This window comes from Hippichthys cyanospilos, chromosome 7 (genome assembly GCF_059441005.1).
Source record: "Hippichthys cyanospilos isolate Australia breed blue-spotted pipefish chromosome 7, RoL_Hcya_1.0, whole genome shotgun sequence".
NCBI classification, from domain to species: domain Eukaryota; kingdom Metazoa; phylum Chordata; class Actinopteri; order Syngnathiformes; family Syngnathidae; genus Hippichthys; species Hippichthys cyanospilos.
The window spans coordinates 2,833,094-2,856,013 of NC_142375.1; the positions used below are offsets into that span (position 1 = coordinate 2,833,094).

The following is a 22,920-nucleotide window of genomic DNA, read 5'->3' on the forward strand; positions in this document are numbered from 1 at the left end:
ACGTCAGACGCGACGGCACGAGCATATTCACTGAAGACATTAATTGTTTCCAGCTTTTCCAGCTTTGTCTATGTTTAGCGGCCCAAAGTGGAATGTATGCGTTTGGTTGATGTATTTGCATTAAATGCGTAAAATGTTGTCCGTAGCTGACATCTCTTTTGTATGTGTCAGTTCTACAGTGTGAACTGTTGCAAACTAGTGAACTTCAGTAAACATCAGTGCTAAGAACCTTGGTGTCTCTCCCTTTTGTGGACAAAGCCGGCATAGTCAAAGTAAAGCGGCAATGAAGCGGCAGTCTCACGATGTTTATTGTCCTGTGGCGTTTTCTAGTGGCCAAACACAATAACAACCTCCAGCATTTCCTTCGCGTCTGCCTTCCCTGTTCCTGTTCCTCATTCCTGTTTTGTTCCAGGTCTGCCGGTCAGTTCAAATAACAAATAGGCTATGTCTTGAATGAGGGATACAATATATGATCAACAGCAACATATACATCGTTGGCCATGAAGCATTTATTATTTAGCCAAAATCAGAAGCATGACAACACAGGCATAAAATTTACATCTCGAGATGAACATTCACGAAACTTCTCCAATGTCCGTACATGTGTGGACAAAGTATGAGAGAGCATTGATACAATAGAGCTAATAAATCGGATCGACACATGGGCTAAACAGGTTAGAAAAACATGACCTCCCTGGCTTTCTTTGCCGCAAACTCCGCAATTAAATCATTGTAGTCTAATGAGCAGGCAACGACATTTTCAATTTACAGGATCATGAGTCCACATAGTCTGTCCTGTGTGGAGGAGCGCAAATATTTTTTTTTATTTTAAGTTTTGAGAAGGTTCTCTCCCCGGATGCTAACAACATTGGCATTGGCGTCTGTCGTCTCTTCACCCTAACCATATTCAAATGTGTTTGCTGCTGCTGCTGCTGCTCGGCCACATATTTTATGACTCCCAGACCGATCCGAAGTATCACGAAGTGTCTTGTTGAACTCTTCCGTCGGTTTTAGCTTCTATCGTTTCTCAGCACTGGAGTGAAATTTACGAAAACACGCTAACTGGAAGCTGCCGACATTTCCACTCTGTTCTGACCAGATGTAGCTGTCGACCTACTTAACGACGTCATTAAGTAAAATGTAAAAAAAAAAAAATGATTAGCTACTTTATTTTTATTCCTAAAAGGTGTTGTGTTTGCGTATTGAAGCGAATGCAAATAAAATACAGATAAAATATTAATATTTTAATAGTAATATAAATATTAATATTAACAACATTTAAGATTTATAGATAATCCAAATCTGTGATCTCATTGGTCAGGTGGAAGGCCCGTGAGAGCGCGAGGCCATGGGCTATCGCGCAGTTAGCCCACCCCTTGCGACGGCCTTGATTACAAGGTAATACATCGATCCGCTAACGAATGAAATTTATGTAGCATGCCATAAGACAACTACATTTCCCATGAAGCTTGGCCGCACCAGGAAGCAATCTTGTTTTTTCCATCCATCTATTTTCTATAGTCGCTCATCCCCACAAGGGCCATGGCCAATGCTCTCCAGTCGCCCAGGTACTTCGGGCAGTAGGCGGGGGACACTCTGAACTGGTCGCTAGCCAATTTGCATGACACACAGAGACGAACAACCATTTACGGACTTAATCACACCTAAGGACAATTTAGTATGTCCAACTCACCTGCCGTGCATGTTTTTTGAGTGGAGGAGGAAGCGAACCCACACAGGTAGGCCGGGGTGAGATAGCCAGGGGGATTCGAACTCGGGTCCCTCAAAACTTGGCGATAAACGAAACTAAGGTACTATATACACCAAACCAAACTACCCAACTGAAAGTATACCCGCACGTCATTCTGGCACTCTTGTGCAATTCGAATGAATGTAGCAAAAATAAATCAAGCAAGAAAGCGTCAACCCGGGAACGCTGACGTAAAGTCATTTCATGGAGCGCAACCCAATCCAAAACAATACAACAAAAGCAGGCAAAATAAACCCCAAACCACAAAGAAAGAAAGAAACGATAGAAAGTGCACTGAGCAGGCAAAAATAATAAATGTTTTTTTTTCAAACCGTTTTTTTTTTTGGACCGTCATGACTTTCTACATTGGAAAGTCAATAGAAAATGATTTATTATTGGAAATGAAACGCACAAAGAACCTCAAGCAAGTCATTGAAGTCTTTCTGAGGAAAGAAGAATGGATTTTGTATCGAAAGTGTTCCGTTCTTGCTCCTCCACCTCACTCTCTTTCTTCTTGAGCAGGTGTGTCCCTGACGGGAGGGCAGAGCCACCAGCCGCGCACCTGACCACCATCAACAATCTCCGGGCTATTTAAACGCGACTGGAGCTGGAGGAAGCCGTCGGAGTATTTTGTAATTCGGTCTAGTTTTCAAGTTTCCTCGTATGCTATTCCATCAGGTGTTGTGAGTATTTCTGTTGCTACTTTGTATGTGCGTTTTTGCTCGTGTCTGCTTTTGTTTGTCACTTTCCGTTTTAACGGCTTCCTCCAGGTGGTGGCCTTCCCCCACTTGCCGGACTACTGGCGTTCCGCCGTCAACTACATAGGGGTTTCTATGTCACTTTTAGTTGGACTTTACACACGTGTTCAGCTCGCTGTATTTGAGTTGCCACTTAGCCCAGTTTATGTTATTCCCCTTTCACGCGTTGCGTGCTACCTTTGTTTAATAAAACACTTCTATTAAGTTCGCACTCGTCTGTGTCTGGTCTGTGATGGTCCACTGGCGAGTTCTTGGTGTTACGACGTAACAGAAAGACGTGCTTGAGAGACCGCTGTTTTGGTTAGTCAAGCGTGATTTATTTATTTTTCATTTTTAAAATGTTTTCGTTATTTTATTTCACTAGTGGTAAAGAAATAAATCATGTTCTTGTATTAAAGTGCGATTTGTAATTTAACGTAAATCTTGTTAACGTTTGCCTGCTTTCTGTCTGGGTTTTTCCTCTTGTGGCTTTTTTTCGTGGAGTTTTAGTTATTTTGGGTGTTATGTGTTATGTTGTGCGCTCGTACCTGTCGTTAGTGTAATTTGTGAGTGTTTTTGTTTTTGAATTAATTATAATACATTGAATTTGTAAAGCGCTTTTCTAGAACGGTCTTGCCCCTCCATACCTCTCTGAGCTTCTGCACCCCTACACACCTGCTCGCTATCTCAGGTCAGCTGATCAGCTGCTCCTGAGAAAGCCGCAAACTAAGTGGAAACTCAGAGGGGACCGTGCCTTTGCTGTTGCAGCCCCAAAACTCTGGACCAACCTGCCTCAGCACATTAGACAGGCCTCCCAGCCTGTTTTTAAATCCCTTGTCAAAACCCACCTCTTCTCCTTGGCGTTTAACACTTAGACAGTGGATTTTTACTTTTATTTTATTTTATTCCTTTATTCTTTCATCCCTATCATTTTTATTTGCTATTTTATTCTTTTTATCCTTCATTTTATTCTATTTTTTGACCCTTACTCATTTTGTCTTATCAGATTTAGCGTTTGTCTTTGAGCTGTTGTCTGTTTTTACGATGTTTCTATCTTTCTGTACAGCACTTTGGTCAGCTGTGGTTGTTTTAAAGTGCTTAACAAATAAAGTTGGATTGGAATAGATTGGATAGACACTGAAAGACGCTTTATAGTAGTACAAAAATCATAAGTTGTACACTTAAAAACAATCAGACACAGACACAGTAATAGAAAAATTGTAAAAGCAGTAAACATAACAGTTACAAGACACAGGACAGAACAAGAGGACACTACAAGACACGGTACAGTAATCACACATTAAAAGCTGTTCTAAAAAGGTGAGTTTTGAGATGGGATTTGAATAGTGGGAGGTCTGTACAGTCACAGATGTGTTTGGGGAGGGAATTCCAGAGGGTGGGGGCAGCGATGGAGAAGGCCTTGTCACCCCAGGTCCGGTGCTTGGTTTTGACCGGAGGGGACAGGAGTTTGGCGTCAGAGGAGCGGAGGCTGCGGCTAGTGGTGTGACGGTGTGTCACGTTTCTGTCCGTTTTTGTTGTGGGTTTAGGGTTGTGTAGTTTCAGTGATAGGTTCTCTGTGTTTCCCCCGCGTGTCGTCACTGTAATTAGCCTCACCTGTCACCCATGTGTTCCAGCCTAGTGTTTCCACCAGTCAGTTTTCCCCACCCCTTGCTGTTCCCAGGTGTCTTGCATCTCTTGATTAGTTAGGATAGTATTTAAGCCCCAGTGTTTTGCCTCGTCCCTTGTCGGGTCATTGTACGTCTCCTCCCCGCCGTCTTACCTCGCGCTCCCTTGTATCCATCCTTCCCGTGCTGCCTCCCGTTCCTTGTTGCCCCAGTAAGTTGAGTTTAGCGTTTTTTGTTGTACTTTGTATTTTTTAGTCCTTTCCAACCCTGCTTCAGTTTGTTATGAAATATCCTCTTTTGTGCCTCATCCCAGACTGTCCCGCATCCTTTTGGTTCCACCTTTCCCACGTAGCACACTGCCTCAAACCGCCATGCTTAATCGTGACACGGTGGAGCATGTTGGCAAGATGACGGGGCCTGGTTGTGGGTGAGGAGGAGGATTTTGAAGTGGATGCGTTGAGGGATGGGAAGCCAGTAATGGGTAATGTGGTCACGGGAGCTGGTGTGGGAGAGGAGGTGGGTGGCGGAGTTTTCAATGTATTCAAGTTTATTGAGGACTTTTGGAAGATGAGCCATAAAGAATGCTATTGCGGTAGTAGAGTCTGGAGGTGACGAACGCATGGCAGAGAAGGAGAGTGATGGACGGAGCCGGGAAGTATTTTTGAGATGGAAGAAAGCAGTTCTTGTGATGTGGTTGAAGTGGTGTTGGAAGGAGATGTTGCTCTCAGGATAACCCAGAGGTTACGGATATGAGTGGAGGGAGACTGAGTGGAGGTGTCGACAGTGAGAGCGAAGTTGGGAATGGTTTTGGTGAGGGATTTGGGGCCGATGATGAGCATGTCAGATTTAGTGCAGTTGAGTCGGAGGAAATTAGAGTGCTTCTATGATTTAATTTCAGTGAGGCAGTTGGTCAGGGTGGAGTGCGTTACGGTGGTGAGGGATTTCGTGGAGCTGTATAGTTGGACGTGGTCAGCGTAGCAGTGGAAATGGAGGTAGTGACGGCGGATGATGTTACCGATGGGAAGCATGTAGAGGATGAAGAGAAGTGGCCTAAGCACTCAACTCTGAGGGACGCCTTGTGACACAGGGGCAGTGGAGGAGGTGCAGTTGTTGATGCTGATGAACTGATGTCTGTTAGAGATATGATTTTAACCAGGAGAGGGCAGTGCCAGTGACGTTGAGAGATGATTCCAGGCGGGAGAGGAGGACGGCATGGCCGATGGTGTCAAAGGCTGCTGTTAGGTCAAGGAGGAGGAGAATGCTGAGGCGGCCAGAGTCTGAGGAGAGGAGGAGGTCATTGGTGACCTTGAGGAGGGTTACTTGAAGGTTTACGTAGGACATGTACCGTCGTTTCCCACATCAGGTGTTATATGGAAAGATTGGACAACGATTGCCTGCATCTTTGCCTGACAGAGGGGGTGCTGTCCCTTTGGGAAGAGCGGTCAATGAAATCCCGCGAGAGCGAGTAGCGCGCGTGAGACTCAGACCAGGAAATAGAGAGAGGAAAATTTCCCGCGAAGAATGAAGGTCTTAAAATCGTTGAGTAAAGTGCACGTTTCAACATTATCGTTGTACTGTAAATCAAATCGTGCCTCGGTAGAGCTTAAAGGGATAGTGTGTAAGATTTAGACCGTTTTTCATTCCGCACAGCAGGAGGCGCTGCAGGTGCTACATTTACCATTGTCCGTAGCTGTAACAAACATGGCTGCCTCTGGAGAAGTGCCACCCCCCATGTAATATGATTTAATGATAACTAGACCTAGGATTATATTGAACGAACTGTTGATCATTAAAAAGACATTGATTTGCAAGTTTGTGAAAGCATTTAAATTCTTCCGTTTTAATGAAAAACAGTCTAAATCTTACACACTGTTCCTTTAAATCATTGCGGACTAAATTTATTTTTTAATTGTTAACCAGGCACACCTGCATACTTGTGAATGTTTTTTTTTTTTTTTTTTTTTTTTTCTTGCCTCGGTGGGCAAAATGTGTATTTGAATTGACTTCTCAGTCATTTTTCATTGTGCAGATAAATTTCTTTGGAAAAATTACGAAGAATAATTGCTTAATTGAAATAAGCTAAAAATCCAATTCAAAATTCAACGATCCAAACAAATGACTTGAGCTACACATTTGAATCTCTTCTCATCTCATTCACCAATGAGCTGGCTCATTTGTTCAATTTGAAAGGCTCTCACCCTTCAAAATTCTAAATCGAGGACCAAAGTTTGTATCGGTACCCACTACTACTCTGGTTTTGCCACTTGATGTCGAAGTGAGCAGGCTCTTCAAAATGAAAGTGACGGTGCGATGGCACGTCAACTTAAGAGCGGCAATAGAGGTGGCCAGGTAGTCCTTGACGTGCTTGTCAGAGCCCTGCATCAGCCGCAAGGATAACATGGTTATATCCTTGAAAGAGTTGCTCTGCATCACTTTCAGGTGGGCGGGGCCATTCAGGGATGCTGAATCGCAAGTCAGCAGCAGCTGGAACCTACAGAGCGACACCAAGGGGAAAAAAAAGTAACTGCCTTGTTACTATTGGTATGGGGTCGCAAGTTGACGTTCGACAGGTTATTTCGGAAAGCAAGACAGCGGATGACCGTTGACGTCGTTTTAGCGAAGCATGTGAAACAAGACACTAGAAAGCTGAATTCCCCCAGATGATGAGAGCGTGTCAAAACTCAATATGCTCAATAGATACCTGCGTATTGAATTTGGGAGCCTGGCACTTACTATAAAGCACTATAAGAATGATCGAAAGTATTACATTACGATTAGACTTTGGCAACTCATTAACTGAAATCTGGAAATAGCGACACTGACTGACTGAAATACATCATCGTTTCAAGTCAAATCCATCGTCATCTGAACCTGAAGCACAATATATATGTAAATGTAGGCATTAGTTTCAGTGTCATTGTACAAATTAATTTTATGCTCTTCATTTTATGCATATTTCATATTTTACAATGTATAGTCGCATTATTTACATGTTTACGTTTGCATGTAACTGTTTTAAGTCAGTTAATTGATGGTACTATGATCTTGTGATGTTTGGGAGAAGTGCACTTGCTCCGTTTTGGATGTGCGCACTTCCGGTTTTGGACAGTCGAGACGGCGGCAAGGAGAACGAGTTATGAAGAACAGACTAAAAGGACAAAAAAAACAACACTAATTCCCTCACAAGCGGCAGCAGCCAACGAGTTTTCACTGTACCTCCCTCACAGCACAACCAAATGAAATCAGTCAAGATATCCACTTGAGCTTGTGCCTACGAGGGAGTCACAATACCCATTTGATTATTATTTGTTATTATTATCATTACTTTGCGACAGCTGTCATTTTTAAAAAACGGTCGCTTGCACAGCAGAAGAAAACTGATGCTTTGCTATTCATGTCTGCAGTGTGTTTAAAAAAGCCACATGGGAACTGAGACCAACCAAAGGGTGATTTTACATTTCCTATTTACAGCTTTCACATTTCATATTTTCAAGATTTAGCTCATTCACCTCGCCTTGGGGGATCATTCCCATCATTCCAGTAATTTGTCATTTCCAATATTTTCCCATAATTCTATATTGTTTTCAGTTTTTTCCTTGTAACTTCTACATTATTTAGTCTATTCAAATGGTTTCAGCGTTATATGTTAAAAGATTGTTCTTTCCACTGCCATACACTCCCTTTCACCTATTAATTGACATTTTTGCCATTTGAATACCCACACAATTTCCACTTTTTCTGTTTTTACCCAGTATCGTCTATATTATTTCACCTATTCAAACCGTTCAAACCTTATAAGTTAAAGATTAATTCCACTGCTATATACCTTTTACCTATGAATTCCCGTTTTTGCAATTCGAATTCCAACTTTGTAATTGTCACAAAGCGACCTGTCACAAAGCCATGGGTCCAGCCACTCATTGCCCAACACATCACACTGGCTCATCCCTCCCGCCAATCAGCCCTGAACAGCACCGGTTGCCACGATCCACCACCCGGTATAAAGCCCGGGTGGCCCTTTCCCTTCGCAATCTGCCAGATGGTCTCCATGCGTCCAGCAGAGCCTTCCAGCAATACTTCCGACCAGATTATCCGCCCTGCCGAAATGAAGCCCCTGCTCCAGGTCCCGCCTCCTATCTGATCCGTCCGCCTGCCAAGTTCCCTCTTTCCCGACCCAGAGAGCCCAGCCACCGTTGCCCGTCCTCATCTGCCTCGCCCCCGCAAGTACCATTCAGCAAATAATCACTTACCTGTGTGTGCTTTTGGGTCCTCCATCTCCAAGCCGCGACAGTAATATTCAGGATACTTCACAGATTCAAACATTCCACATCTTTCCACCATTCAACGCCTCTCCCTTCACTGCTTACGCCTTCACACGCTTCAATCTCATCAGGAATTGCACATTTTCTAGATATTGTTGTGTGAAAGCGAAAGCGTCACACATACTGTATGTTAATCATTTTTTATTCTGCCTGTTTATTGATGCATTTCAAGTTCATCCGATTCACACCGTGCCAATTTCATCTTACTCCACTTATTTGTGAGGTGTGCTTCCATTTTTCTCAATCCAATTATTTATCGTTTTCCCACAATTCCCTGTTTTCCACTCCAAAAATCCCATTGACTTAACATTGGGTGAATTTACATTTCATATTTACAGCTTTCACATTTCATATGTTCAATATTTAGCTTATTCAGCTCGCCTTAAGGGTCATTCCCATAATTCCAGTAATTCATCATTTCCAATATTTGTCCATAATTCCCTATTTTTCACCCTTTTAATAATTCACATTTCATTTCCAATGGGAGGGCTTCCCATTTGTTTCCCATGGGAGATTTAACAATTCATATTCAGCTTTCCCATTTCATATCCACAACATTCAACTCATTCATTCGCCTGATGGATCATTCTCATCATACCCACACAATTTTCACTTTTTCCTTGTAACTTCTACATTATTTAGTCTACTCAGATGGTTCCATCTTTATATGTTAAAGGTCGTTCTTTCCACTGCCACACAGTCCCTTTCACCTATTGACGTTTTGCCATTCGAATACCCACACAATTTCCACTTTTTTTCTGTTTTACCCTTGTTATTTTTTACAATGTTTAGCCTATTCAAACTTTATATGATACAGGTTTTTTTTTCCACTGCCATTCACCTATTAATTTGTTTTTTCAATTCAAATACCCACACAAGTTCCACTTTTTTCACTTTTTCCCTTCTATCTCCTACTACATAATTTGACCTATTCAACCCATTCCAACTTTGTAATATTCAGAATACTTCACAGATTCAAGCCATTCAAACGTCATTCCACCATTCAATGCCATGCCCTTCAGCGCTTACCCCTTCACACGCAATTTCTTCAGGAATTGCACATTTTCTAGTTTGACAGTGTTGTTTGTATGATCTTAAAATGATGTTCTTGATCGTTGTTGCCGTTGTTTCATGATGTCAACATGTAACATTTTCAACATCCACTATCATTGGCCTAGAGTTTTATATTTACAATATTTTTGTGGGACTTATTCAAGTATTTTGCTCTTTATGCTTCAATGAAAACAGCGCAGCTTCCAAAGAGACTGAAAAAGTTGTCTTTCATTGTCCATGGCCACAGCTTGTTTCTTCGTCACTTGATTAAGGATGTCGTCGGCTTTCCAAAGGAGGGTGCAACTAGCCATACTGCTTTGTACTGCTCTGCAGACAGGAACCCCATTCAGATGCAGATGATAATAAAAACAATAATAATAATGATCACAATGATAGGCTGGCTAAAAAAATTGGCGTACCGCCATGTTGAAGAATTAAGAGTTTCAAATATGCACAGTCCATTCAACGGAGGTTGTTGACACTGGCTTTGGCCTGCATCCGCATTGCGAGTTAAGAGATATAGGATGAAGGATCACCTGCTGCAGCATCTGCATTCCTTCCAACTGCACTGCGCAGATCAGCCCTTCATCATTTTTTTCTGGTCAATTCGTTGCACTTGACTGCACTCCTTGCAAATAATCTGTACGTCAGCACTTTCCTTCCCCTGGATATTTATGTTTCATTCAATGTACTGCATCTATTTCTTTGATTTATTATTAGTTCATCTTATATGTTCGATACAAACTATGGATTTGACAAACGATTGGAAAAAAGCTGAAAAAAAATTCCATTAATTTCATGCAATTTAAGAAAAAATGCTATACTTGAATACACAGGGGACCAAAGAGGAAATTGACTTGATATATCTTTGTTTAAATGTACCTGTCAACACTATACAGTATATATTTACCGCCACTATTCTTGAATTGAGACCAGGCCGGTGTGCACTGCAAAAATCTACATATAATTCGCACTAACTGTTTTTAAGATATATAGCAGGATTTTGCCTGTCGGGCCCGCTTGAAAATAGATTTTTCTTCCATGCTGCCCCTGAGCTACAGTACAATGAGTTTGACACCCCTGGCGTAAGATGAGGGCCTTCAGCAAAGACTTCACGGTGTCCCAGCCTGCTCTTGATGGATGAACCCTAACCCCCAAACGCTAAGTAGAACGCACGTATGAGAATGGTTGACTTCAAATCCCGTCTCATTTTTTTCTTTTTGCTAGGCGACCCTGCAACGCGGTTGTCATTTTCTGATTCAATTTGAAAAAAAAAAAAAAAAAAAAAGGTTTTCTTCACTTTTTTGCATGTGTCATATTTTAGGAGAAAAAAAGTGGTTGTACTTTGAGAAAAGGGTTTATTTTTAGAACAGTGATATTTTCACAATTTTCTTCAACATGTCATTTTCGCACACTCACATTTTCATTGAATCCATTTTTTTCTCTTGGAAATTCCAAACTTTACTGCCACTCCTACTCGGGGAAGTACGCCGATGCCACGGATGATTTGCTGCGTGGGGGTGGCAACTCTGACAAGAAGAGATAAGAATCAGCCGTTTAATGCGAAAGACATGGTGGGATGCCGTGCTATATCACGTTGCCACAGCGATTGTGTGATGTCACCTTCGGGAAAGAGCGTGCTGGGAGGAGCGTCAACTTCCTCCCGCCTCGCAAAGTATTTGGCGTCCAGACCGCCGACGTTCACTCTGTTCATGACAGAAAGTCCCGCTATGCTTTCATTTGAATTGGCCTTTATGAAGAACAACAACTCACAGGTGCTGACGTTGAAGGACGTCAGGCGTGGCGGCATATGTGGCATGAGGATGAAAGTGTGCTTGCTGGGGACAAAGCAAAATATGAGTGATAGCCAGCGCTCAATAGAGCAGGTCCAAGCCCATGAGCACGCTCTCCCTTACTTCAACTGCCGTCGGCTGGTTTTTCGGAAACATTTTGGAGAACTCCTTCTCGTTGAGCTTATGGTTCAACCATTGGATCACTGATGAGAACAATGTGACGAGTCAGGCAGCTGCGCACTTCAAACAAGATGGACGCCCCCCACCTTTCTCTTTTTTCTGCAGCAACTCCTCTCTTTCGACAAGCTTTTGCCTGTTTGAGTCCAGCTGCTCCTTTAGGGTTGCAAGCTGACACACATGCACACAAACAGAAACAAGCAAATAAAAGCCTGCACACATGAGTGAGTGGAAATGCATATAACAGTTGTTTGCGTCAGTAGGTGCAGCAACATAAGAAGGCCATCCTGCTGCTACAATCCACTGGCATGGGTTGCATCTCACCTCCTGCTCCTTGTCGTGGAACTGTCGCCTGGCATCTCCTGCTTCTTCCTGGGCTCGCTCCAGCTTGGCCGACGTCTCACTTAACACCTCCTGCTGGCGCAGCACTGCAGCGCTCTTGAGTTTGTCCTTTTCCAGCTGAACTCCCAGGTCGCGCTGATATTTCTGAATGATCTCATTGCCCTGAGGACGTCGACAGATGTCACATACGTGGCATTCAAACTGTCTTCTAATAATATTAGCCCTTTTTGGCTATTTTTCCCCCCAATTTAGTCTCCCCCCTGTAGTCTCATGAGACAGTAAGTGCTATCTATTCATTGTTGGGAGTAACTCCGATATCGTAACTGCACTGTTAATTGACTAGACAGAGCTCTGACTCCCATGTGGAAATGAAGGCCATGGGCAAAGACATTCCCACATCCACCATGTATCACAATCAGACAAGTCATTAGGACATGGGGGTCAAAGTCCAATCCTCGAGAGCCGGTATCCTGCGCTTTTTTGAGGCTTCCCTCTCAAGCACACCTAGTTCAAATGATTAGGATCATTTTCAAGCTTCTGCAGAACTTGCTGAAGAGCTAATCATTGGAGTCAGTTGTCCTGGGGAGAGAGAGGAAGCTGGAAAACAACGAAGGGCTCCGGCCCTCGAGGACCGGAGCTTGACACCTGCGCATTAGGAGAAAGTTTCTACTTTTTGTTGGCCTTTGTGTGATTGTGGACAAACCTTCTTAACATCTGCTAAATAAAACTCCACGTCAGCTTCAAGTTTTCGTATCTGCGCTTCTTTGGCGTTAACACTCTCCTTGAGGGATTCCTGCACAAAAAAGGGCAGTGTGATGCAGCCTTCTCAGGTCAGTCGGGCGGCACCAACCTCCTTGTGCAACGCGGCCTTTAGCTCCTTCTGGGTTTGATTTCCCGTGTGCTCCATTTCTTGGGCATCCTGCTCCATCTTGGCCATGCGTGTCTGCAGGTGCTTGGTCAACCGTGCTGAATCTTGCAGTGCTGCATCTAGGGAGTCTTTCTGGCTGTGCAGTGATGCTAGCTGCTGCTTGACACGCTGGCACTCCTACAGACACACATATACAGTTCACTAGGACCTCTGTCAAACACCTCTTGTGAATATTGTCTGCTAAAGTCCTTATATTTGGGCAATAACCCATGTCAGAAATGTAATGCAACATTTACTCAGAGCTGCCAAGATTAAATTGACAACCACTTGAAATTCATAGATCACCATTTTACCAATAATCATTTTGAGACCCTGAGTTTAAACTTACTTTAATCTTTCACCAGTTTCAACCATTTTCCAAGTAAGCAGACCTATATAATATTTGTGTTGTATTAAAACAAAACATTTGCTTTTACTTTGAGAAAATATTAAACATTTTTGCAGTTTTTTTTGTGTCTGTGTGTGTGTGGTGGGGGGGAGGACGACAACATTATGGACTAAACCAGTAACTGAAACTTACTTTGCTTATTGTGTGTCATTGTACTGTCATAGTAAACGAATTAAAAAGTGTGTTGAAATACAACAGATATCAATAAAACAATTTTAACTGCAATCCATCAATTACTCAAAATAATAATTGACAGATTACTAAAAATACCATTTGCAATCCCACTGGCTTGTGATTTACCAACTGTATATCCACCGATTATAGATAAAAAAAAATGATCCCACCCTTCCACCATTTTTCATTGCATATTTTTGGGGGGGGGTCACTGACCTGATGTGAAACACAAATAGATTTTTACGAGTGATGGGCTAGCAGGTGGAGGACTGCAGTCTGAAAAGGACTACTGATGAACTACTGACAATGCATCATCGAACATCTACTGTATCTATGCCAGTGACATATGGCAGCCAGAATTGCCTAATGCTCACCCACTCCATGACACAAAGCACACAAAACCTGTGCACCCACCCGCCATCTTCCTTTGTCTTGAATAAACCAGGGCCCTAACTTTTATGCTTGGCAGTGTGTTCCATTTTTTCCTCATTTCAAATATGTAATCTAGCACAAAGCTTGGAGAAAAAGATAGCGTTCTTGGTTTTAAAAAGTTAATTTCAAAGAGAAATTTGTTGTGGACTGTCCTTTTTTTTTTTTTTAAATATGCACTGTGACCTTACCTCCACAGCACTCGCCAGCTTGGACGTGAGGTCCCTGATGATGGTCTCCTTCTTGGACGTCTTCTCACTCAGCTCCCAGTTAGAGGTTTCCAGCTGGGTCAGGCGGCTCTGCAACTGCTGGCTGCTGAGCTGGTGAGCGCTCTCCAGGTCCTGGCGCTGCTGCCACATCTGCAGGCGCAGGCGCTCCTCCTCCTGGCAAAGGCCGTCATCACTGGGCGTCACGGGGCAACTCACAAAGGGGAGCGGGGGGGTCCTCACCTTGGCCGCCTTCTCCCGCTCAGACTGCAGTTCATCGGCGTGGCGGCTGGAAAGTGAGCTGTTTTTACGAGTCCATTCTGAACTAAGTCGCTCCAGCTCCTTGGCCTTCTCTGACAGTGCCTGACAAGACGTTACAAAATGGAACCTGAATCGGGTCTCATTTTTAAGATGGACTTTTGGACAGTCCAATTCTGCTTTGGCTATGCGAACCTGCTCAGTGTGATTGAGATCCTCTTCAGTCTTTCTCAATTTGACCTCCAGTGCTTCTTTGTCGGCCTGACACATGGGAAGACAACGCGACATCAACGGCTGATGCTTGTGAGGGTGACCACAAGCTTCAGCAGCTCTCAATAGAAAAGTGGTCTCAATTTAATTTACATGACAGGTCATTTTTGTTGACGATGCCAAAGAGTGCAATAATAATGTTAGTGGTGTGTTAAACATCTAGTTGATATTAGGGCCCCTCTCCCAGTGAGGAGCGAACCTTGGTGAGATTCAGCAAAGTAAGCTGCTTTTTGATCTTGTCAGGTTTTCGTTCAAGGTCACAATTGTTCTTGAAACGTTTTGAAATAGGCTCAATTACTCTGAAACTGTTTTCACTGGTTTAGGTGTCGCAAACGAGTTTTAAAGTTCAAAATGACTAATCCCTGACGTGAATGTGCATTCACTGGTATCAATACCTTCGTCAACACTTGTAAATGTTGGCCTTTCAGTCAGACAGGTGCTTTAATACTAGTTATACTTCTTTTTTTTTTTTTAATCATTGCTGACTGAATTTCTTTTTAAGTTTTGTTAACCATGCACACTTGTACACTCATGATTTTTTTTTTGCCTAGGAGGTGGACAAAATATGTATTTTAATTCGCTTCTCAGTCATTTTTCATCGTACAAATAAGTGACATTGAAAAAGTACATAGAATAATTGCTTAATTCAAATAAACTACAAATAAAATTCAAAATTACGAATTGAATTATCCAAAGTATCGACTTTAGGTACACATTTTAAGCTCTTACCAATGAGCTGACTCATTTGTTCAATTTGAAAAGTGCTTACGCTTCAAAATTCAAAAACTACAACAAAACATCGCATCGGTACCCACCACTACTCTGGTTTTGCCACCTGATGTCGAAGTGAGGAGGTAATAAAAGTGAGGGTTTGATGGCACGTCACCTTAAGAGCGGCAATAGAGGTGGCGAGGTAGTCCGTGATGTGTTTGTCAGAGCCCTGCATCAGCCGCAAGGATAACATGGTTATATCCTTGAAGGAGTTGGTCTCCATCACGTTCAGGTGGGCGGGGCCATTCAGGGATGCTGAATCACATGTCAGGAGCAGCTGGAATCTACAGAAAAAAATAACTGCATAGTTCTTTGTATGGGGCAGGAAGTTGAAGTTAGACCAGTTCTTCCGGAAAGCGAGTCGGCAGGCGACATCAACTGTTGGCGTCATTTTTGCGAAGCATGTCAAAATGATTTGAAATACCCAACGGTGGGAAAATGAACTCAGACCTTTTCAAGTATTATTGATTAACTTCCTCAAGAGAAGATAAACTACTGCTGTTGCACTTTCCTAAAAAGAGATGATTCCAGCTCCTACATGTCTTAATGCTATTTGTGCTTATAGGAATCCTAATTGCCTGATTGTTGATGCTCTCACTGTTGACTTGCCAGCATTGTTTTTATTAAATTTTTAATAAAAACTAAAGATCATCTCCTCTATTAAAGCTTTGAGGTGTTTTGGAATTATGATTATGTGACTGTTGCATTTTATTCAAAAGCCAATCTACTGATGTTGCACTTTCCTAAAAAGAGATGATTCCAGCTCCTACATGTCTTAATGCTATTTGTGCTTATAGGAATCCTAATTGCCTGATTGTTGATGCTCTCACTGTTGACTTGCCAGCATTGTTTTTATTAAATTTTTAATAAAAACTAAAGATCATCTCCTCTATTAAAGCTTTGAGGTGTTTTGGAATTATGATTATGTGACTGTTGCATTTTATTTAAAAGCCAATCTACTGATGTTGCACTTTCCTAAAAAGAGATGATTCCAGCTCCTACATGTCTTAATGCTATTTGTGCTTATAGGAATCCTAATTGCCTGATTGTTGATGCTCTCACTGTTGACTTGCCAGCATTGTTTTTATTAAATTTTTAATAAAAACTAAAGATCATCTCCTCTATTAAAGCTTTGAGGTGTTTTGGAATTATGATTATGTGACTGTTGCATTTTATTCAAAAGCCAATCTACTGATGTTGCACTTTCCTAAAAAGAGATGATTCCAGCTCCTACATGTCTTAATGCTATTTGTGCTTATAGGAATCCTAATTGCCTGATTGTTGATGCTCTCACTGTTGACTTGCCAGCATTGTTTTTATTAAATTTTTAATAAAAACTAAAGATCATCTCCTCTATTAAAGCTTTGAGGTGTTTTGGAATTATGATTATGTGACTGTTGCATTTTATTTAAAAGCCAATCTACTGATGTTGCACTTTCCTAAAAAGAGATGATTCCAGCTCCTACATGTCTTAATGCTATTTGTGCTTATAGGAATCCTAATTGCCTGATTGTTGATGCTCTCACTGTTGACTTGCCAGCATTGTTTTTATTAAATTTTTAATAAAAACTAAAGATCATCTCCTCTATTAAAGCTTTGAGGTGTTTTGGAATTATGATTATGTGACTGTTGCATTTTATTCAAAAGCCAATCTACTGATGTTGCACTTTCCAAAACAGAAAACATCGAAGCAGCTGCCTACCTGACCACTTGTTTTTAAATGTTAGTGTCTACATCCTCTTACTTATTTGAAAAGCTTTTTTTCCCCCGGATTTATTAATTAAACACCAATAAATGGCTTTTTGGTACACAAAAATATTTGTAGGTAGCAAATGGAGTGAACAAAACCCCAAGGTCCAGTTATTTTTAGCCTTGTTTTACAGTTGTTGTGCTACGTGACGGTGGATCAAGACAAAGGTGTGGTGTTGTGTGCTAGGCAGCGGGTGTAATAGTTGGCGATATTGTGAGGAAGTGACAAGTGGTGTACCTGGGCTGGCTGCAATTCTGCTCTGACAGACATTTCCGAAGAAGCTGCATCAGCATTTCGGGGAAGGATGCAAATTCAAATCGGAGTGCTTGCTGAGCTTTCAAACTGTACATAAGAATGAAAAAAAATTGTTAATTTAAAAAAAAAAACAACATCTGACAGTGTAAATGTGCGCCCTTCTATTTGGGCAAACCTTTGGAAGTCTTCCTCTGACAACGTGAGGCAGAAAAGAAAATGTGGATCAGCATCATCTGTGAGTCTGACCAGGACATCCTGATAAGCAAAGAATATAGAAAATGCTTTTCAGATCACATCACTGATACAGAGTATGAAGTCTTTTTTGTGTCCCATAAAAAGGGTGTTATACAAATCCCATTTCTAAACTCCCATTTCTAAACAGTTAAAGAGTGAAAGTCAAAAGTTTCTACGGGTTGTGCATGTAAAGGAAAAAGATAGTTAATACGTTGCCTAAACTGTGTGAAAGGAACTAACTAAAGACAGAAAGATGATGAAAGTGAATATAGGAAAAAGTGAATATAGGAAACACCCCATCAAATGGTATACTCACTCCTTTGCGGATGGCACTTGTGCCCGACTGAATCTCAATAGCAACGCGGATGTGTTCCTTTCTTTAAAGTAAGAACAAACATCATCACTATGCTTTACTTTCAGGTTGAATTAAAAAAGAAAAACGTTATTAATCGAGGTTAAGCCTCTGAGAAACGAATCATCTCAATGCTGACATGACAGCGTAAAACAAAAGCAAATTTAAGTTATATAAAAAAAAACTGTACACAAAATAAAATACATACGCACAAGTATTAATAATATAATCCAAAATAACCAGACCAAAAACTCGCAACATAATTCTATTCAGCCAAGGTCTTCTTCCAAACAGTGGTTACACATTTCAAATTTATATCACATCACTAATGGCATGACCAATTACGATTGTTTTTATAATTAATGATGGCATTATTCATTTACATTCATTAACAAAAATCTTGGCTGATTATTGATGAATTTCCCTTTAAATTAACTCTTGTGCGGAATTTTGTCAAATCATTTGCTCTTTACATCAAAGCCATTTTACTTCAAAGTGAAGGCGTTGAAAGATGACACGAGAAGGATGAAATTTCCCCAGACGAAGAAAGCGCTTCAAAGTTCAATATGGCACGGCCACTTCGCTATCACGCTACCAGCTATGTGCCATGCCTGGGTTAAAATACAGTGAGAATCTTGTTGAGGATTAAAATCCCCAAACGGTCAAAATAATGCAGGTTTAAGTAAAAATTTGTTTTGACTTACAACTCAAGTAATAACGCAGGCATATCAACGCAGATGAGTACCATACATAGTCTGAAATGCAACTTCAACCGTGAATCTTTCAAAGAGGACGGCGACATGGCTCGCGTGACTGACAAAGTGGCAAATGTAAATAAAACAAAAAGCAATGTGTGCCTGTCCGATACCTTTCTTCGTTGTGTCGACATCTAATGATAACTTGAATTACTTGGTTGAAAATGGTCTCCATTGTGGACCGCCGAACCGATTGTATTTCTTCTTCTGTGGTTAGCTTTTCTTCTTTGTCGTCCTGCTTCCTCAGCAACTGTCGGAAAGCTGTGCACTTTCGCTCTCTGTGGAGCGAGCCGGTGGTACGACACAAACGTCCTTTTGTAGTTGTACTGAATTTTCCGGTAGGTTAATTGATTTAATGAGGGTTTTTTTCTTCATATTCCTTTCCATATTTTGTAGTTGCCAATTTGTCATATACCAAATAGCCAAAAATGACAAAACTAAATCTATACAAATATAGCTAACATAGTACGATGAGGTTTTATGATGAAATGAAAACAGCATATAACCTTATGTGGCATGAGGTGCTAGAGCTGCCTCCTGGTGGCAGGGGTTGTACCCTGCACCTCACAGCGGTGGTCAATTTACAATCAAGGCCCCGCTATAAAACACAGTCATACGCTTGCCCGTCACTGATGCATTTACGTAGAGGTCTACTCACTTCCGGGGTGCCTCCTATTGGCGTCTATCGAGGTTGTTGTCAAAGTAAGGCCCTGAGGGGCACAACGCAGCAAACTTTTCTTAAATCCAGTTTGATCGGCAACACAGCCGAATGAGCGGCTGTGTTCCTTCCTATCTTCCCCGTGACCTGGTTTTACGGGACCGAGCGGCATTCAACTGCTCCAGCCGGAGGTGCTCCGCGCCTCAGCCGTCCGCCTTCGTGGATTCCCGGGCGGGAGCCAGCGCCCTCTCCCCAGTTCGGACTGTGATTTGTTTTACTGGTCTTTTAACACCCATTTTGGGTTGAGTTTAGTATTTAGCCATTCTTGATGGTTTGTGAAACTATTTATTTACTCGCTTTTAAATTTTCTTTTACAGGGCTGGAACCTCACCTCCGGCGTCACTGGATGAGGGCTTCCAATTTCAGTGTTGGTGCTTTTTATTTTTGTTGTGTTCACCAGTGTGCGTGTGTTGGTGTGAGTGTGTTTCACTAGGTGGTGGTTTTAGTTGATTGGAAGTGCCTCGCCTCTCCAGTGTACCGGACAAGGACGTTCCAGCCTTATTTAAGTACTCCCACTATTTTTAATGTTTTAAGAAGCCACAATAAAAATATTGGAACCACACCTCTGCCTCGGACTCGTTGCCACACGTTGTGAAACAAAAACATATCAAATCGTTTGCAACATAGCATAGTTCAGTCATTTTTAAATGTTCTCGAAAAACAAGAAAACACAACTTTTAGAGAATACATTCGTCTTTCACTTGCATCCTTTTCCTTTTACTTAGGTTCACATGTCTTAAGGTTTTTTTTTATCACAGCATTCCTCTAAATATGCCTCTATTTTGTTTTATTTGTGTTTTTTTTGTCAAATGTTGAAAAATTGCTTGGGCAAAATAATAACGAAATATATTTCTGTCATGGTTGTTTGGATTTTGGGTTGTGGGTTTATTTTGAGGGGTTCTGTTCTTACCTGTTTATATAGTTCCCGCTTCTGCTCCTCTCGCATCTCCCTGCGTTAGTTTTGTTTCGGTCCACCTGTCCGCGTTACCTGCTCCTCGTGTGTCCACCAATCCGCTTTTCCGGCCTGTTGCTCCCCTCTCAGCTGTCGCGCATCTAATTAGTTTGTATTTTATGGCGTTATATTTGTGCCACAATTACAAGCTCTGATTGGCTGGTTTTGTGGCACAAACGTAACGCGTGAGCAGAACTGAGCGAGCGCAGAGGACGACTCGAGCGAGCGAGAGCACGATGTTGAGCAAACGCGATGTTGAGCGAGGAAGGGAGGAGTATCGCGAACGAGAGCGAGATGTTGAGCGCGAGAATGCTATTGCGAGCGAGCAAAAAGGAATTTGGAGCGAGAAACTTCTTTGCAAGAACTTTTTTTCTGCGCTCAAAATCTCTTTTCGCTCGCTCAGTTTTATTTTCAACGCTCAAAATGTTTTCCGCGCGCGCTCGTAATTGTGGCACAAATATAACGCCATACAGTTTCACCCATTCTCTGCCTCGAAGCCTCCCTGCATTTGGGTCCACCATCACCTCCAACACGCCGCCTACCTTCCTGCCTCGCCCGATCTTGACAATTTATATGTGTATTTTTATTTTTAAATCTCCAGTGTTTTGGTTGTAAAATAATCATTTTTTGTGCACTTTTTAATCAACTCTCACAAGACAACGATGTTTGATGTGCCTAAAAACAATGGAGCTTGCCGTGATAAAGATATATGTAAAAACTAAAGAGGTGAAATACAAGTATACCAACTACTTACATTAAAGACAATTTCTTTGCGTTTGTTTGTAGCAAAACATGTGATGGCTCAGAACGTATTTTAGAATCGCCTCGTGCAATGCATGGAAATAAGTTAAAAAAACAAAACAACTTATCAAACTTAGTGATTAATACAAGCTGCTGTATAGGTCACGTGATATTTCTTGACGCAACAATGAGCCAGAGTCGGGACCGTCTCTACTTGTCCTGTAAGGGCCGTAACTTAAGTAATAATCAAGCAAACATCAAATCCCCTGGATCTATACTATTGAAATCAACAACCCAATTATGGTACTTCTATCTTATGGGGAGAAAGTTATGTGGAGAAAGGTATATATGGTTCTATCTTATGTGGAGGAAATATTTTAAAATAATTCATTCATACTTCAGGGAGCTTTCGCTCATTAATAAAAACATCACTCCCCAAAATCCGATGCAATGCTTTGTAATTTCAGGGATTTTTATGCTTTGTAGTCCATTTTGCATTCAAGGTTTTCTGACTTGCTTGGAAAAGTTCAATTAAAAATCATTAACTTCATTACTGTCACAATTTTGGTATACAAGTTTACTGGGGAAATGCTTCAATGTTAGCCAAATAAGAATAGGCGGTAAAAAAGGAGACAAAAGATTTTGCCTCTTTGTTTTGTTAAACCTCCATCCATTTTCTAGAGCCACTTATCCTCACAAGGGTCGCAGGCTTCCTGGTGCCTATCGCAGCTGACTTTGGGCCGTAGGCGAGGGACTCCCTGAACTGGTTGCCAGCCAATCGGACGATCGCAGGGCACACAGTGACAAACAATCATTCACGCACCCAATCACACCGCAGGACAATTTAGTACGCCCAATACGCCTGTCAAGCATGTTATCGGGGTATGGTAGGAAACCAGAGTGCTCGAAAAGAACCCACGTGGGCTCAGGGAGAACATGCAAACTCCACACAGGAAGACCAGAGCAAGGTGGATTTGAACTCGAGTCCCTGAACTGTGAGGCGGACGTGCTAACCACTGCTCCACTGATATGCCCTTTCTTAAACGTGTGTAAAAAAAAGAACATCAAATTGTAGTTAAAGTACAGATGACCAAAAAGATTTATAGAGTAAATGAACAAATATCAAAAGGTATTGTACATTGACGCATTAGGCTTCGACAATGAATTTTTTGTATATTACAAGTAAAAAACAAATCTAAAATAAGCTGGAATGTAAAATAGACTATATATGACAGACCACATCTGTATTTGAGAAAAAAGGACGTTTGTTATTCAAAAATCATTGTCGCTTTCGTCGAAAAGAGAGGGCCTCGGTCGTCCCCTGGATGTGTGAGTTGCCCTGGCCATATGGTCTTCCAGACTGTCATCATCTAATTTGCTCTCATCCTCGCTTTCTTCCTCTTCATCATCTTCATCCACCTCTGTCTCACTCTCCTCTTACTGTAATAGAAAAAAGACGGAAATGTTATCACAAAAGGTCCACATACCAGTGGCATTAAGCCCGGTTCCCGTGGACGTTATCTACCCTACTCTACTGTATTCAACCAAAGCCCCGTTTACACTGAGAAATCTATGCGGCTCTACTCGAAAGTCACTCTTTTTGCTCCCTATTGCTTTGTGCTTCCAAAATGCAACTGTGCCGTAAATCGTCTTTCTGCCGACAAACACAAATGATTGGATCACAGTGAAAACTGTAAACAACACAAATGTCCTTTTGTAACTCCGTATTAGAGCTCATAAATCGATGAGAATTGAACTTGATGGGTTTCATTGGTTTTTACGTTTTTTTTTTGTATATTCGCTTTGCGGCTTCACTGACTAGGAAGTTTGTTCGTTTCGCTCAGCGAGTGTCCATGTACCAACGACACTGTGAATGAGGGACCAAAAAAAGATGTAACATGCCCACCGCTGTTGTTGCTGTGACAAAAGACTGCTGTTCT

General features: G+C 41.8%; 2 protein-coding genes and 2 long non-coding RNA genes across 6 annotated transcripts in view; 2 read left to right on the plus strand and 2 right to left on the minus strand.

Annotated features, from left to right (window-relative positions):
- The first annotated feature begins 1,517 nt into the window (after positions 1-1,517).
- Positions 1,518-2,719, plus strand: LOC148420649 (uncharacterized). The gene is made up of 2 exons (XR_015866213.1): positions 1,518-1,739; positions 2,273-2,719. It is a non-coding gene; the product is annotated as an uncharacterized LOC148420649 (long non-coding RNA).
- A 5,414-nt stretch (positions 2,720-8,133) lies between these two features.
- Positions 8,134-14,978, plus strand: LOC148420650 (uncharacterized). Its single transcript, XR_015866215.1, has 2 exons — positions 8,134-8,336; positions 13,918-14,978. It is a non-coding gene; the product is annotated as an uncharacterized LOC148420650 (long non-coding RNA).
- LOC148420651 (spindle assembly abnormal protein 6 homolog) lies at positions 10,825-19,112 on the minus strand. Of its 2 annotated transcripts, none has more exons than XM_088420151.1 (16): positions 18,683-19,110; positions 17,779-17,839; positions 17,404-17,483; positions 17,211-17,315; positions 15,339-15,507; positions 14,378-14,443; positions 14,168-14,287; positions 13,910-14,101; positions 12,650-12,844; positions 12,503-12,592; positions 11,782-11,961; positions 11,547-11,628; positions 11,404-11,483; positions 11,261-11,325; positions 11,111-11,193; positions 10,825-11,016 (listed from the first exon to the last, which is right to left on the minus strand). In XM_088420151.1, the coding sequence occupies exons 1-16, from the start codon at positions 18,742-18,744 to the stop codon at positions 10,961-10,963; spliced, it is 1,686 nt and encodes a 561-aa protein (XP_088276277.1). In that variant the 5' UTR covers positions 18,745-19,110; the 3' UTR covers positions 10,825-10,960. The 2 variants fall into 2 exon arrangements, with proteins under 2 accessions (XP_088276277.1, XP_088276278.1); XM_088420152.1 differs by having other exon boundaries at positions 10,850-11,016; positions 11,111-11,215; positions 18,683-19,112.
- A 2,943-nt stretch (positions 19,113-22,055) lies between these two features.
- The window catches only part of vps54 (VPS54 subunit of GARP complex), a 31,145-nt gene continuing 30,280 nt past the window's right edge, over positions 22,056-22,920 (minus strand). For both annotated transcript variants that reach the window (XR_015866217.1, XR_015866216.1), the window contains one exon: positions 22,056-22,420. The gene's annotated coding sequence lies outside the window, so the exon portion shown is untranslated. The remainder of the gene's footprint in view (positions 22,421-22,920) is intronic.

Excerpts from the sequence above, each read along its gene's own strand:
- LOC148420651 (XM_088420151.1), bottom strand. The coding sequence starts at position 18,744 with ATGGAGACCATTTTCAACCAAGTAATTCAAGTTATCATTAGATGTCGA. Across the intron at positions 17,840-18,682 it reads TGTCGACACAACGAAGAAAG|AAAGGAACACATCCGCGTTG; the intron begins GTATCGGACAGG and ends CTTACTTTAAAG. Across the intron at positions 11,194-11,260 it reads GTCCTTCAACGTCAGCACCT|AGTGAACGTCGGCGGTCTGG; the intron begins GTGAGTTGTTGT and ends TGTCATGAACAG.